This window comes from Populus trichocarpa, chromosome 14, assembly GCF_000002775.5.
Source record: "Populus trichocarpa isolate Nisqually-1 chromosome 14, P.trichocarpa_v4.1, whole genome shotgun sequence".
NCBI classification, from domain to species: Eukaryota; Viridiplantae; Streptophyta; class Magnoliopsida; order Malpighiales; family Salicaceae; genus Populus; species Populus trichocarpa.
This window is the reverse complement of record NC_037298.2, coordinates 17643819-17658051: the sequence shown is the minus strand read 5'-3', so window position 1 is coordinate 17658051 and position 14233 is coordinate 17643819. Positions and strand designations below refer to the sequence as shown.

General features: G+C 35.2%; 1 protein-coding gene across 4 annotated transcripts; it reads right to left on the bottom strand.

Moving 5' to 3' along the window:
* Window positions 1–303: 303 nt before the first annotated feature.
* LOC7455714 (glutathione gamma-glutamylcysteinyltransferase 3) lies at window positions 304–4657 on the bottom strand. 4 transcript variants are annotated; one of them, XM_024584430.2, is made up of 9 exons: window positions 4461–4654; window positions 4205–4361; window positions 3859–4097; window positions 3587–3750; window positions 3105–3156; window positions 2303–2530; window positions 1554–2063; window positions 513–619; window positions 304–428 (listed from the first exon to the last, which is right to left on the bottom strand). In XM_024584430.2, exons 1-8 carry the CDS (start codon window positions 4533–4535, stop codon window positions 554–556), a joined length of 1491 nt encoding a protein of 496 aa, XP_024440198.1. In that variant the 5' UTR covers window positions 4536–4654; the 3' UTR covers window positions 304–428; window positions 513–553. The 4 variants fall into 4 exon arrangements, with proteins under 4 accessions (XP_024440198.1, XP_024440200.1, XP_052302660.1 ...); XM_024584432.2 differs by lacking the exon at window positions 1554–2063 and having other exon boundaries at window positions 4461–4657; XM_052446700.1 differs by having other exon boundaries at window positions 304–619.
* Between the last annotated feature and the right edge of the window lie 9576 nt (window positions 4658–14233).

The following is a 14233-nucleotide window of genomic DNA, read 5'->3' as shown; positions in this document are numbered from 1 at the left end:
GGATAATTATTATATTTGTGAAATCAAAACCATTGATTTTAAATTAATAATTTGGGTTTCTTTAAAGAAAATAATGATAATAATAATAATTTTAAAACATTTCAATCAACCACCAAGAACGAAATTTTAACCATTGAAAATTCAAAGTAAGAAGAGCTCAATCCATAGAAAGATATCCATTCGATTCAAGAAAAGTCAAAGATTGAAATGCTTCAACATAAAGGGATAAGCTAGCCAGAAACAAAAGTCAAAGATTCAAGTTGAAAACAAAAGAAAATATGTAACACACACACACACTGCAAGTGATCGAATTCGCTGGTATTATTATCACAGAAAAGCTAATGGTTTTGTCCTTGGCATTTAAACTTGAAAATCTATAAACTCTCTTACATCATGTGGTAGTGTTTATCTTTTGCACACTCTTCAACCTGTCATGCAAGTAAATCCTTTAAATCTTTAGTATTAAATACCCGATCAAATGCTTAAGATGGCAAGCTGTATGCGTTATGAACCTTGTCCGGAAGATATCAGAGAGGAAGAAAAAGTGGAAAGGTCATGATGCAGATGCAAGGCCAATATCAATTGTTAGGAAATGGAGCTGCCGCCGTAGATGCAGAACCTGTCAAGACCAAAAACAACACGGGTGTTTGAATGCTACTAATAATAATTCATCGATAGCCAAAGAATGTAACAACGATAAAAGCTTCAATGGAAGTTGAATGCTACTAATAAATATTTCAAATAAGCATTTGTGACTGCCACAGTAATGATATTCACTTCAATTTCATGTGACAACAGCAACTATTAACTGAACCCAAAATATGCAGACCTCTCCTTTGAAAAGAAACTTCAAATGTAGCAGCCTTGGACCTGAAGTTCTGAATAGATAACATTACCATTACAAATCCTTTAAGAGAAAACAGGTTGGTGTAGTTAATAATCGTTTGCTCGTTCAACCTCATACATCAGCATCACCTGGTTTTCCAACCAGTTTTCATTTTCAGGGACTTTAAACTGGGAACTACTTCCTAGAAAGGAGATAATGATCTCAAAATCCATGTTGAACTTTTGCATCTTTCAGTGCGTGCTTAGAGTCATTAAATCTCAGTCTATTTCATAAAACCTTTTCTCTTCTTGAAAATGTGTCGGTGTTAAATAACATCTCTCAGTAATCTGATTTATTTCACCAATTGATAAATAAATTAGGAACCCGAAATATGCAAAATTAAATACCAGATCCCTGTAGGATATCAGACACAATAAGTTATCAACTACACTGCCATTCTGAAGCATATCACTTGGGGCTCTGTTCATACTGTATTGGCATGCTTCCAAGGAAATTAGAGCTTATACCAAAGCCTGATCTAGAAGCCCTATAGAGTTGGACAACTGTGCGGCGACTTACTTCCATGATCAAACCAGTATGGAATGTAATTTTTTGTAACTAAAAACAGAAAAAGAAGTAAAAAACTACGAAATGATAGCAGTTTAACTTGGAATCAAACTGAAAAAAAAAAAAAAAGGAAGAACGAAAGGTTAATCCAAAACAATACCTCCTCTTGAAGCAGAGGGGGGACATTGTCAATTGATACCAGAGAATTGATTTCTGCCTGAAGTTTCTCATCTTTAATATTGGACCATGTATTTTGATGTAGGGAAAATATGAGAACTGATAAAACATCTCCAGCAGACGGATGGAATCCATGGCAACCATTCTGATCTAGATCACACAAACTGCTGGCCGCTGTCTGAGATAAAGGAACCAGCATATCAACACCTTGTTCAGAGCCGTCAGTAAACACAGTTCCTGACACCACTGTTACAGGCTTTTCACCATCACTTTTCCAAAATTTCACACCTGCTTTCTTAAAGACCATACAATCCAGTGAACTGAAATTTTCAGTCAAAAGTTTTGCTCCTTGGCAGCAGACATTTGCAGCAATTTCAGGCAATTCATTGTTGTGACCTGAAATTGCGCCTTTACATGTTGAAATTTCAGAAATCAACCATCTGGTCACATATTTAAATAGTTCAGTCCCTTGTACTTGTTTCAACACCTCTTCCTGAAATCCCAAACCTCACAATTTAAAGAACAGAATTTTCTATCAAAAGATTTTATTTCCAGGGCCTTCTTTTTGTTGAAGGAAAACACCAGAAAGAAAAACAACAGTGAGAAGTGGGTCTATGAACTTTAAGGTAACAAAGGTTGATATCAACTTCAAGTTTCAAGGAGATGTAATTTAGGAAAAAGAGGGAAAGAAAGATTAAAAAAATAGAGTATATTGAGAAGCCATGAAAACACCTTGATGGAAAGCCTTCCTTTCTCTTCTTCACTTAAGATTATACCCCCATCATCCTGTCTCCGAACTTCTGCAACCCATTTGATGAACTCTCTGAGGTCAGCAGGTGGTGATTTAAACACAACAGAGAGTACTTCCTCTACATCCTTTACATCCTCTGATTTCAGAAGGTGGGGAACATCTGCACTCAAGTAATTGGCAACACTGCTCCAACCCTTGTGCCTACAGCTCTGCAGATAATCCACAACAGGAAGCAGACATGATCAGTATGTCTTCAGAAAACAATGGTTTGTGACAAGCAGAATGACAATAACAAATTGGCAATGGAAGCACATCTCAAGCAAAAACTCATGCCTCTGTAAATGAAAAACAAAGAATGTCATATTTCATGTGAGAAGAATACAGTGGCAGAAACTTATCACTCTCAAGAAAAACAATCAGTCACACTGCTAGTTTTTTACCTTTACCACTTCTAGTTTAGGATCACATTTCCAAACAAGATCCTGGTTTGTCTTACTTTAACAATTACAGAAATTAATTTTTTAAGAACAGTTCCGATATTCATGAAATTTATCAAGGAATGGGGCTTGTTTGCTTCATACAATCTAACATCCATTCAAGTGCTTGAGATAAATTATTAGTCAAAAACTATGAAATTGATTCCAACTATTTGTTCACACTCCAAAGCATTGCATACGAGAGAGAAAAAATTAACTGCGAGTATTTTCCCTGAAGTGCCACAACAACAAGGTTGCTTGTCACAGAACCAGCAAAAAATAAAATAAAATAAAATAAAAACAGTACCAAAGTATAAAGAATAGATGATGCTTTGTCAAGCTTTGAAAGTATCATGAACCTGAAAAGTAAAACCACAACAAAATGGCAAAATTAGGTTTAGCTCACTGACCACCATAATCTCAAGGTTTCTATGTAATTAACAAAAGTCACTCAAATGCAAAGATGACAAGTTATCTTGAACAAACAATGTCATTAAGAATCTAGTTTAAATTTCACAACGTAAAATAAAATCTGCATTTGAGAATGAAGATATAATATAGCAAAATTATTTTTCCAATCACCTTTCTTCTGGTTATAACGTACAAATGAGAAGTACATATAGGCAGGAAAAAAAGAAGAGCACATCCTGGTACTCAGCACCGGAAAATACAATCACATATAATCTTATCTCAGGGAATTATAAAACACATACTAAGTCAAAAGTATAGACAGAAAGAGAAATATACCGCCCAGTCTATAGGCAATAGAATAGATAGTAAGAAGTATACCCCCTATGATGTCCTGTTGCTTTATCGATAGTATTCATAGCCTCCCAAAGAAGTTCAAGAGGAACCCAGTGAGGTGGGTATTTGAATCTGGCAACATCCAAGATAAGAACCATATCCTTTCCAGCATGATAGCCTCCAATTGGGGAGAAATGACCACTTCCAGTCTGCAATCAAACAATAACAAATCAATCCTGTTTTTTCTTTTTTTTTTCAAAAAATGATGAAAAAACAACCCCAAGATTACTTATTAAAAAAAGATGTTATTATCACACCTGTTTAAAAGCCCCTCTGTGGTACGATGAAATGATATAATAATCCTCTGAAGAATTACAAGAAACCACAAATCTCCTAAAACCATCAACTGTGATTTCATTTGTCCTAAAAGTTTCAACTTTAGCTGCATTACAATGAGCCAAGCAAGCAACTTTCCCAAATGTAATGCCTTTTTCTTTGATCTTAACCAAGGGTTCACAACAATCAAGCATTGAATCATCAAACCATCTCCATGGGCCTGATTAATCATATCAAAGTTAAAAAAAAAATTACCAAATTTTTGACTCAGCATCTCTTCAATTTTGATCAATTTGGAAGCGGATTTATTCATATGCTATTTATTACCTTTCCATGTTCTTCCAGGGTCTATTGCTAGGGCATTTAAGACCATGGCAAGGCTGGCAAGTCCACAGTAGGCAGGCTCTGACTGGGTTTGATAGTAAGATATTAATTTGAAAAACGAATTCATGGTCCCTCCTTCAAGTGCCTCAGTGAACAGTTGCTGAAGCATTCCATGAAGAATGATACAATTACCCACAAAACAAATCAAACAAGAAAATACAGAAACTTAGAGAGAGAAAAAGGAACAAGTAAGATTTACCTTGCCTTCTGGAGAAGCGAACTCAATGGCAGGAGGAGAAGGAAGCGCTCTCCTGTAGAAACCTGCCACCGCCATTTTTTTTCTTTCCTCTTTCTTGTGGAGGAAATTTTTTATCTTCTCTCTAAATTATAAATTTTTAGATTTGCATTTAATTTAATTAAAGTAAAGAAACATGCATTACCTTCGGAATGTTTGAACATTATAATATTGTTTATGACCTTTACTTCCAGGAGTGGAAGAGGGGCGAGTTTATGGTGGTGGATTTAAAATATTTTTTATTTAGAAATTTATTAAAATAATATTTTTTTATTTTAAAAATATTATTTTTAATATCAATATATTATATATATCAAAATAATATGAAAATATAAAAAAAATTAATTTTAAGCAAAAACAATTTTAAATTTTTTTAAGAAACGCGGTTTGAACTGCATTCTCAAATACTGTCTAAAATAACAACCACGTAGAGTTAATATATCATATTTGTTTAGTTATTGATGTTTCAAAATCTAAAATATTCATAAATAAGGCTATTTAATTTTTAGATAATGGTTAATCATACATTCAAATTCATATTTTCTTTTTTAGAGCTTAGAAAATATATGATTGATAGTAGAAGTCCTAATACCTGCAAAACAATTTCTTTAAGTGGGGTTTAGGAATCCCTAATAAAGTCAGTGACTATAAATAAAAGATTGTAATAAATGAAATAAAAGGCTTTAAATTCTAAGAACAATAGTGTTTGTTCTTGTTTAGGTATGATAAATGTTCCAAAATAAAAGTATGAATGCTTGGAGAAAAAGAATTGTGAATCATTTATTTGAGTAGTTCAGAGAGCATTTATAATTTTTAAATTTTGTCGTTTTAATGGATTGAAGTTTTAATGGATTGAAGTGGCTGGAGTGTTATTTTCTTCTAATGACATTAATGAGGGATAAAAATCTATTACGCACCATTAATGAGAAACAAATATTTCTTACACATCATTAATGAGATGGAAATGTGGTAAACTCTTGGAAGACCTTTTATACATTTATAGATGTAGGGAGACGATTACTCCTGACATGTGTAGTTTATGTCAAAAATCTTAAGAATGAATAAACAAAGCCCTTAGACCAATTAAGCTTGTGTGTAGCCTAGCTTAGGGGAAATGGGTCGGGTAGCTCGTCAGACCCATGTTCGTTTAGATTCAGCACGTGGCTAAAACTAATAACGTTGGGTCTGGTAGCTTGCCATGTAACGACCCGACTTTTTCAAGGCCAAAATCACTGGAATTTTTTTTTAATCATCCGGTTTTTAGATTTTTTTTACCATATCATTCTTCAGATTCATCATTGCATTCTGTTCATTAACAAGGAACAATCTATGTAGGATAACGTAAATCAACATTCCCATAGAATGGATTCTCAATACACGTGCCTATAATATTATATTTCCATACTCATAGGTTTATATTACATCATATTGACATACTCTTAAAGTTACATTCTTATTCTAATCTCGTTATCATCACGAGTTCATACAAGAGTGTCGAACAACAAGTTACACAACTAGTACTTTTGTTATCCTGACCTCATGTAATTTCACAACATGACATCCTCATTAGATAAATACCTCATATGTATATTCATACACATCATATCAACTTGTTCGTACATTCACATCCGTGTTCCATTTCAATATTTCATTACTAGTCTTTATCAAAAGAGGTCAGACGACTAATTGAGTGATTAACACATCCATTCATGCAGAACTCATATCACTCATAACATGCGAATATATAGTTCTTTTCAAATTGTGTGAGCCGCGAAATGAATTTCCTTACACACCATGCTGGTATGATGTCTCTGTTACAACACAAGGTAATTTCAAGCATTATAGACAATTTAAGAAAACATAATAAAGCAATATTAACGTTACATTTCATTCATGGACCAAAAAAGCATAATTCTTTCATTTCTCCTTACTTATGTAAATACCACCGTTAATAATTCGTCAATTACCGAGGCTAATTATAATACTCAAACCCGATCATTTATCTCGGATATCGTTAGCCGAACTAATTTTATTCTCTATTTAAAGCATAACAATCGTAGTTCTTTCATATACTTAGTATATACAAAACATAGTAGATATGAACGCATAAGTTCTTAAAACTAACTCATAACACTCAAATCCGACTATCTTCTTAGGATGCCATTAGCCGAAGCCAATCGTTTATTCATCCTGGTCATCCCCTTAGGATGCTATTGGCTGAAGCTAGTCATTTACTCATCCTAGTCATCCACTTAGGGTGCCATTAGCCGTAGCTAATCATTTGTTCATCTCGGTCATCCACTTAGGATGCTATTAGCCAAAGCTAGTCATTTATTCATCCTGGTTATCTAGTTAGGATGCCATTTACCGAAGCTAATTATTTATTCATCCTAGTCATCCACTTAGGGTGCCATTAGTTGAAACTACTCATTTTTTTTCATCCCGCCCATCCACTTTGGATGTCATTAGCCAAAGCTAATCAATCACTTATCTCGGTCATCCATTTGGATGCCATTAGCCGAAGCTAATCATTTGTTCATCTCGGTCATCTGCTTTGGATGCCATTAGTCGTAGCTAATCATTTGCTCATCCCGGTCATCCGCTTAGGATGCCATTAGTCGAAGCTAATCATCAACCAATCAAACATTCCAGAGGTGGTTTGTGAAATCACTATAACATGGTAATATCCCTTGATTTGCTCATTCAAACGATTCATAACAATTTGACATTCACTGCAACATAATAGCAGACCTTTCGTGGTACTCGTACAGATGTTCTGTAATAGTTTAACATTCAGTAACATGATAATAGATCCTTTGTAATACACAAACAAACATTCCATAATAGTTTAACATTCAGTATAACACAACAGTACCCTTCGTATTACTCATCCAACCATTCATGACAGTTAATATTCAATACTATACAACAATAGGTCCCTTGTAATACTCATACAACCGTTCGTGATAATTAACATTCAGTATAATACAGTGGTAGATCTTTCGTAATACATTCGTCACAATTACATTCAATATAATAAAATGGTAGATCCTTCGTAATACTTATGCAACCATTCGTTACAATTACATTCAATAAAAATACAACAGTAGATCCTTCGTAATACTCATACTACCATTCATCAGCAGCCCAAATTCATAATAACCCAATCAACATCTCATATTCGGTTTAATATTCATCACAACACCATAATATATCCACCTTAAATGGGTCATTTTAGAACATTAATATTTTCATCATTGTTTCAATATTCATCAAGAACTCGATTGACATTTCATAGTCGTTTTGATAATCATCAAGAATTCAATCAAACACTTCATTGTCGTTTCATCATTCAACAAGGATTTAATAAAATATCATCATAAGTAAATCATTTCAAAATATAAACATCATATGAGAAAAAGGTGGAAACCACCTACCTGTTCCACTTGTGGGTTGTCCTTGTCCTGGCGATGGTCTGATCCCGACCACACCCCCTAAGACATCCATGGCCACAAGTCAGTAATTTGCATCTTTAAATCACATTTATCACCATACTTATTTCAAGAGTCTATATGTTCACATTCAAGTGTTCAACATTTTACACCATCATACAATGAATTTATTACAAGCATTTAAGTCATTTCTGCCTGAGGGGTCTATTATAGAAAATCGGCAGCGAAACTGATTCATTGTTGGCCATACAATTCGGCAGCGAAAACTTATTCGTTGTAGGTCGTATAGCTCAGCAATGAAAAATGGTTCACTGCAGGCCGCACACTTCGGCAGTGAAAACTGGTTTGCTGTCGGCCGCACAATTCAGCAACGAAAACTATTTCGCTGCAGGCACCTTAATTTTGGCAACAAATGCTACTTCGCTGCAGCTAACACGCTTTTGGCAGCGAATGCTAATTCACTGCAGTCAACTTGATTTCGGCAGCGAATCACGCTTCCGCTGCAGACAACACAACTTCGGCAGCGAATGCTAATTCGCTGCAGCCAATACACTTTTGACAGCGAATGCTACTTCGCTGCGGACAACACAATTCGGCAGCGAACACCTGATTCGCTGCAGACAACATAAATTCAGCAGCGAACACTTGATTCACTGCAGACAACACAAATTCGGCAGCGAACACCTGATTCGGTACGGACAACACAATGCGGCAGCGAACACGTGATTCGCTGTGGACAACACAAATTCAGCAGCGAACACCTGATTTTCTGCAGAATACACAATTCGACAGTGAACACTTGATTTGCTACCGATAACACAATTCGTTCTTTGTGTCGCACGTGTGCGGCGTCGCGGCGATAAAATCCACTCTCAATATGTGTTATCTATTAGGCAAGCATGGGGAGACAAGGAATTCTTGTCTTTTATCCGTGGAAAAATGGAATGGGAGTCGCCACCTAGTATTTTGGTCACTAGAAACCCTAACTGGTCTTAGAGATCAGGTACGGGGACTGGTTGCGTAAGGGGAAGGTATTAGCATCCCAAATGTTTATCTGTCGAATACAATCTAAGGTCTTGTCGTGTTTTCTAGTTGTTGGTCTGTCTATGGTTTAAGAAAAATTCTCCTCGATAAGAAGATCCTTATCTTATCGGGTAAAACCTAACCGTTCTAACGTCAACAAAAGAATTTAATATCCGGAATACGTCTTACGTATAAGGTCGTAACCCCTGATATTAAAAGAAAAGAAACTAATTTTTTTTAGAATTTTTGAAATATTGGCCTAGTTCTCGTGACTTCAATAAACTGTTTATTAAAGCCAAAATGTATGCTAATACATATTTTTGAAATTTTCTTTGTTGTATGAAAATACAATACGATTTATTTTCTTTTATTTTTGAGAGACTTGGTCGTATACATAAAAACAAAACATTTTTTTTAATGTTTAGACGAAGACCGGATATTTTAATAACGAATTTGTATCTTTACAGTATAAAAATACAAACCAATATTGATCAAAATGCAATAAAATTTTTTCGAAAAATCACACATTTTTTTGAAATAATTTTTTAAGAAAATTATCTTTTTGAAAATGCATGATCTCATTAAAGCAAAGGTGGGCTCAATGACAAAGATAAAATCTGGTTGACGTCATGAGCCTTGATTGTCAACCAGAGAAAATAAAAGCAATGACAGAAACATGTTAATGTAAACAAAGTTGGTTTACATTTTAAACACTATAGGAGCCTCTTTGGTCACCCAGTTTTGAAACTTCTCGCCCACGTCCAGCTTTCGCACAAAGGTCTTGGCGGAGACTTCTTCTAGAGTATGGACAGTCAGTTGTGGCAGTGATCCATCTTCCCCTCCCGCTACCATATTCATGTCACCTCCTTCCTCTTTATCCTTCTCCAAGGTGTTTATGCTTATAGTTGATAGTTCTTGACTAAGGCTTTCTGAACCTTTATCAGGTTGCATTACATATACAGCCTTTGGGAACGATACCCTAAGGGGAGGGATTTCCAACTCTTCTTCTTCAGGCTCTCTCCATTCAATCCTAGCCATTCTTCTTTCCCTTCTCCTACCAGCAACCCATCGATGATCCTTCTTTTTAGGCTTATACCCCAGCCCAAATCTTTGATTAGCACATTTCATCTTTATTAGATTAACCCTTTCTGGATTTTCGGTGATAGGGTTATGCTGAAATGGAATCCTGCGCTCCAAAAAACATTGAGCGGCCATCCTCGCTGCTTCTGAGATCCTTGGCATTCTTAGCATTGTGTTCTTAGGCACCCAGTCAGTATTCACAATCTCAAAAGCATGGCTATATTCATCCTTGCAATCCTCCGCCTCAATGAAAGGCGCGACCACGTTCTTTATCATAGATACTGTCTCCTCAGCTTTGACAGTTACTAACATCCCGTTCATGATGTACTTCAAACATTGGTGTAACGATGAAGTTACTACCCTAGCTGCATGAATCTAAGGTCTTCCCAACAACATACTATAGGAAGGGTGGATATCCATAACTTGAAATGTCACCAAGAACAATTGTGGTCCCACATATAACTCCACTTCCAAAGCCCCAATTATCTGTCTCGGTGAGCCATCATATGCTCTTGCCATCATAGTACTAGGCTTCATATGAGATTCATCAACCAACATTTCTTTCAGTATTTGTTTTGGCAACACATTAAGAGCCGAGCCATTATCGACGAGCACCTTTCCTATAAGGCAATCCTGCACCTAGTGGTGATGTACAAGGGTTTGTTATGTCCAGTTCCTTCAACATCTAACTCATCAACTATGAAGTACAAATAATTAGTTGCATGAATCCTCCCCACCAAATGTTCCATGGTTTTCTGTTCAATGTCTTGGGGTACATACGCCTCATTCAATACCTTTTGCAAGGCATTTCGATGCGGCTTAGAGCTGAGTATTAAGGATATAAGGGAGATCCTAGCTTGAGTCTTCTTTAATTGATCTACTATGCAATATTCACTGTGCTTTATTAACTTCAGAAATTCATTTGACTCCTATTCAGTTACTGGTTTATTAACATCCAGTTCTTTGCCCAGGTTTACCACCTCCTTGCCCTTTGCTTTCCTTAACTCCTTGGGTGTGAAGCACCGGCCACTCCGAGTCAGCCCACTAATCTCAGTTTAGAACAAAGGAAGAGGGGTCCCGATATTGAGGGCATAGCCGTAATTATAGGGTATTGCATTTTGATTTCTCTTTGTGTAGGAAGGTTTAGTCATGATTAACTTTGGTGGCCTATTAGCTGTTGGTTGGACTCTACATACTTTTGACAACCTGTCTTGGCCCTCCATCATTCTTATTTCATCACCGTTCTCAATGGCTTCAATCCTCAGCTCCCTCATGATCATTATTTTCTCAATTTTTTTATGAAACTCCACACAATCATTGATATGATGTCCCTCCTCTTCATGGAACTCACAATAATCACTCCCTTCTAGATGATGTTCATTATTCATCTTTAGGAACCCTGACTGTACCAACATACCATGTAACTTCTTCATGGATGCCTTCAACCCTTTACTTTGATTCCCAACTTCTACCATGCTTACTGATTAGTACTTAAAAGTGCATTTTGATCAAGGTTTTATATCATCATTTTGCACTTGAAGTATCAATAACTCCTTAACTAGAGCATGCTTTATAATAACGAGTCTGATAATATAAGATACATTTAATTTATGGTAAATGTTCATTTTAAATGCAGGCCTATCACATAAATCAAAGGATTGATTGATGAGTTTAACCACTGAAATTGAGAAGACAAAGAGAGGGCTAAAGCTTAGAAAAGAGATGCTGGTTCAGTCCAAACTAGAACACCATTCGGTTATTGGATCATAAATGGAGCTGTAGAACTTGGATTTAGGTCTGGTTTATATGTATGGTGATTAGTACTTAAAAGTGCATTCTCACTAAGGCTTTATATCATCATATTGCACTTAAAGTATCATTAAATTCCCTAACTTAAGCATGTTTTATAATAACAAATATGATAATATAGGATAGCTATAATTTATGGTAAATGCTCATTTTAAATGCAGGCCTATCACATAAATGAAGGGATTGATTAATGAGTTTAACTACTAAAATTGAGAAGACAAAGAGAGCGCTAAGCGTAGAAAAGAGATGCTGGTTCAATCCAAACTGGAACACTGTTCAGTCATTGGGTCATATCTAGAGCTGTAGATCTTGGATTTCAATTTGGTTTATATGGCTAGAACGCTAAGACATAGGCCTAAAACATTCATGGGAATGCAAGACTCAATTCTGCTGTTTGGAAGTCCAAATCTTAGCAACAACGGAGAAGTCAGAATTTGTCCTGCAGCTCAGACATTGTTCAGTGTTCAGCTCATATCTCGAGTTCTAAAAGTCCAAATGCACCGATTCTTTTTTTTTGTTGGAAAGCTGAGACAATTTCCTAGAATTTTCATGACAAAAATCTGTTCAAATTCTGATGTTATCAATGATGTTTTGTTCAGACAAGAAGATAAGGATTGTCACCAAGTCAAGATGTGGCCACCCACTCAACAATTAGTCATCAAATCAATAGTTCCAAATTTTGGCCTATTAAAGGAGGCATTTGCCATGCATTTAGGCATCTTGGTTTTCAGATCAAGATCATGTTCTTGCTCTCTCTCTTTTTGTAATGCTTAAGTTTTGCTTTTATTAATCTCTTATTTATGCTTTTCATCATAACTATGTTCTTATTTAGTTTGTTTATGTTTCTCTTCTTAATCATGTTTAGCTAAGTTTATTATGTCAAGGTGAAAAGGATACACTAATGGTGTAAGAATAAGTATAGTATAAACTCAAAATGGACTTTAATGTTTGATACTAACATGTTTTGTATTTGTTATCTTGTTCACTTTTAATACTTTGCTTGTTAAATGGTTAATCTAGATTTATGTTGTATAACCATTGGTACAACAAGTACTTGGCACTTTTATAGCCCAACCGTATGGTATAATCAACACATGTGCTATGAAAGGAACTTGATTTGTTGTTAACATAAGTTATAATCATGAATACCTGACAACATTTACAAGTATTAGCATTATTCGAATAAAATAACTAATGTAATCATGTTAACAATTTATAATCCGATTGGAACCTCCTTTGTGTGTGGTTTCCAGTTGAGTAATAAAAAGAGTTTATACTATACTTGTTTTAAATACCATTAGTGGATCCTCTAACCTTGATAATTATTTTATCATTGTTTAATCCTTATATCAATATCACATCTCAAAGCTCTCTTCAACTCCTTTTTTGTTATTATCTATTTCTTTATTTGTAGTTTATACAGTTAACCTCCATATGGTTCGACCCCGGTGTTGCCGGGTTATTTATTACTTTGACACTCCTACACTTGGGAGAAGACATCAACTCTTTGGTCATATCAAGTTTTTGGCGCCGTTGCCGGGGAGGTAAATTCTTGTATAAATTATAATATTTATTTTATTTTCTCTTTTCACTTTTCATTTTATCTAACTTTTGTTTCTTTTCTTATTTTTTTCTTTTCTTTTCTTCCTTTTATTCTCTTCCTACACGTGCATGAGAGTTTGGTCACGTACATTAAGTGGTAGACTTTGTAGGGTATCCTCATCATTTTCAGAAAATATGGCCGAAGAAGATAATTAGTCGCTTCATAATGAGAATAATGAGAATAACCGTGTTAGAACACTTAGAGACCACATGAATCCCACAAGAACAAGTGCACCCTCATGCATAGTTTCCCCCCCTAATGCATCTCATTTTAATTTTAAGCCAGACATTATTCAACTTTTACCATCTTTTCATGGCTTAGATTTAGAAAATCCATACTTGCATTTAAGGGAATTTGAGGAGGTCTGTAACACCTATAATGACTTAAATTGTAGCACGAACACTATCAGATTAAAGCTTTTTCCTTTTTCATTAAAAAATAAAGCTAAAACATGGCTACAAAATCTTAGGTCAGGATCCATTCGTGCTTGGGATGAAATGCAACAATAATTTTTAAAGAAGTTTTTCCCGTCTCACAGAACAAACTCTTTCAAAAGACAAATCATCACTTTCACTCAAAAACCAGGAGAAATAGTTTACCAATGTTGGGATAGGTATCGAGACTTGCTTAATACTTGCCCTCATCATGGTTTTGAAACATGGAGATTGGTTTCACATTTTTATGAAGGGTTAACACCTAAAGATAAGCAAATGGTTGAATTGATGTGCAATGGAACTTTTGAAGATAAATACCCTGATAAAGCAATGGAG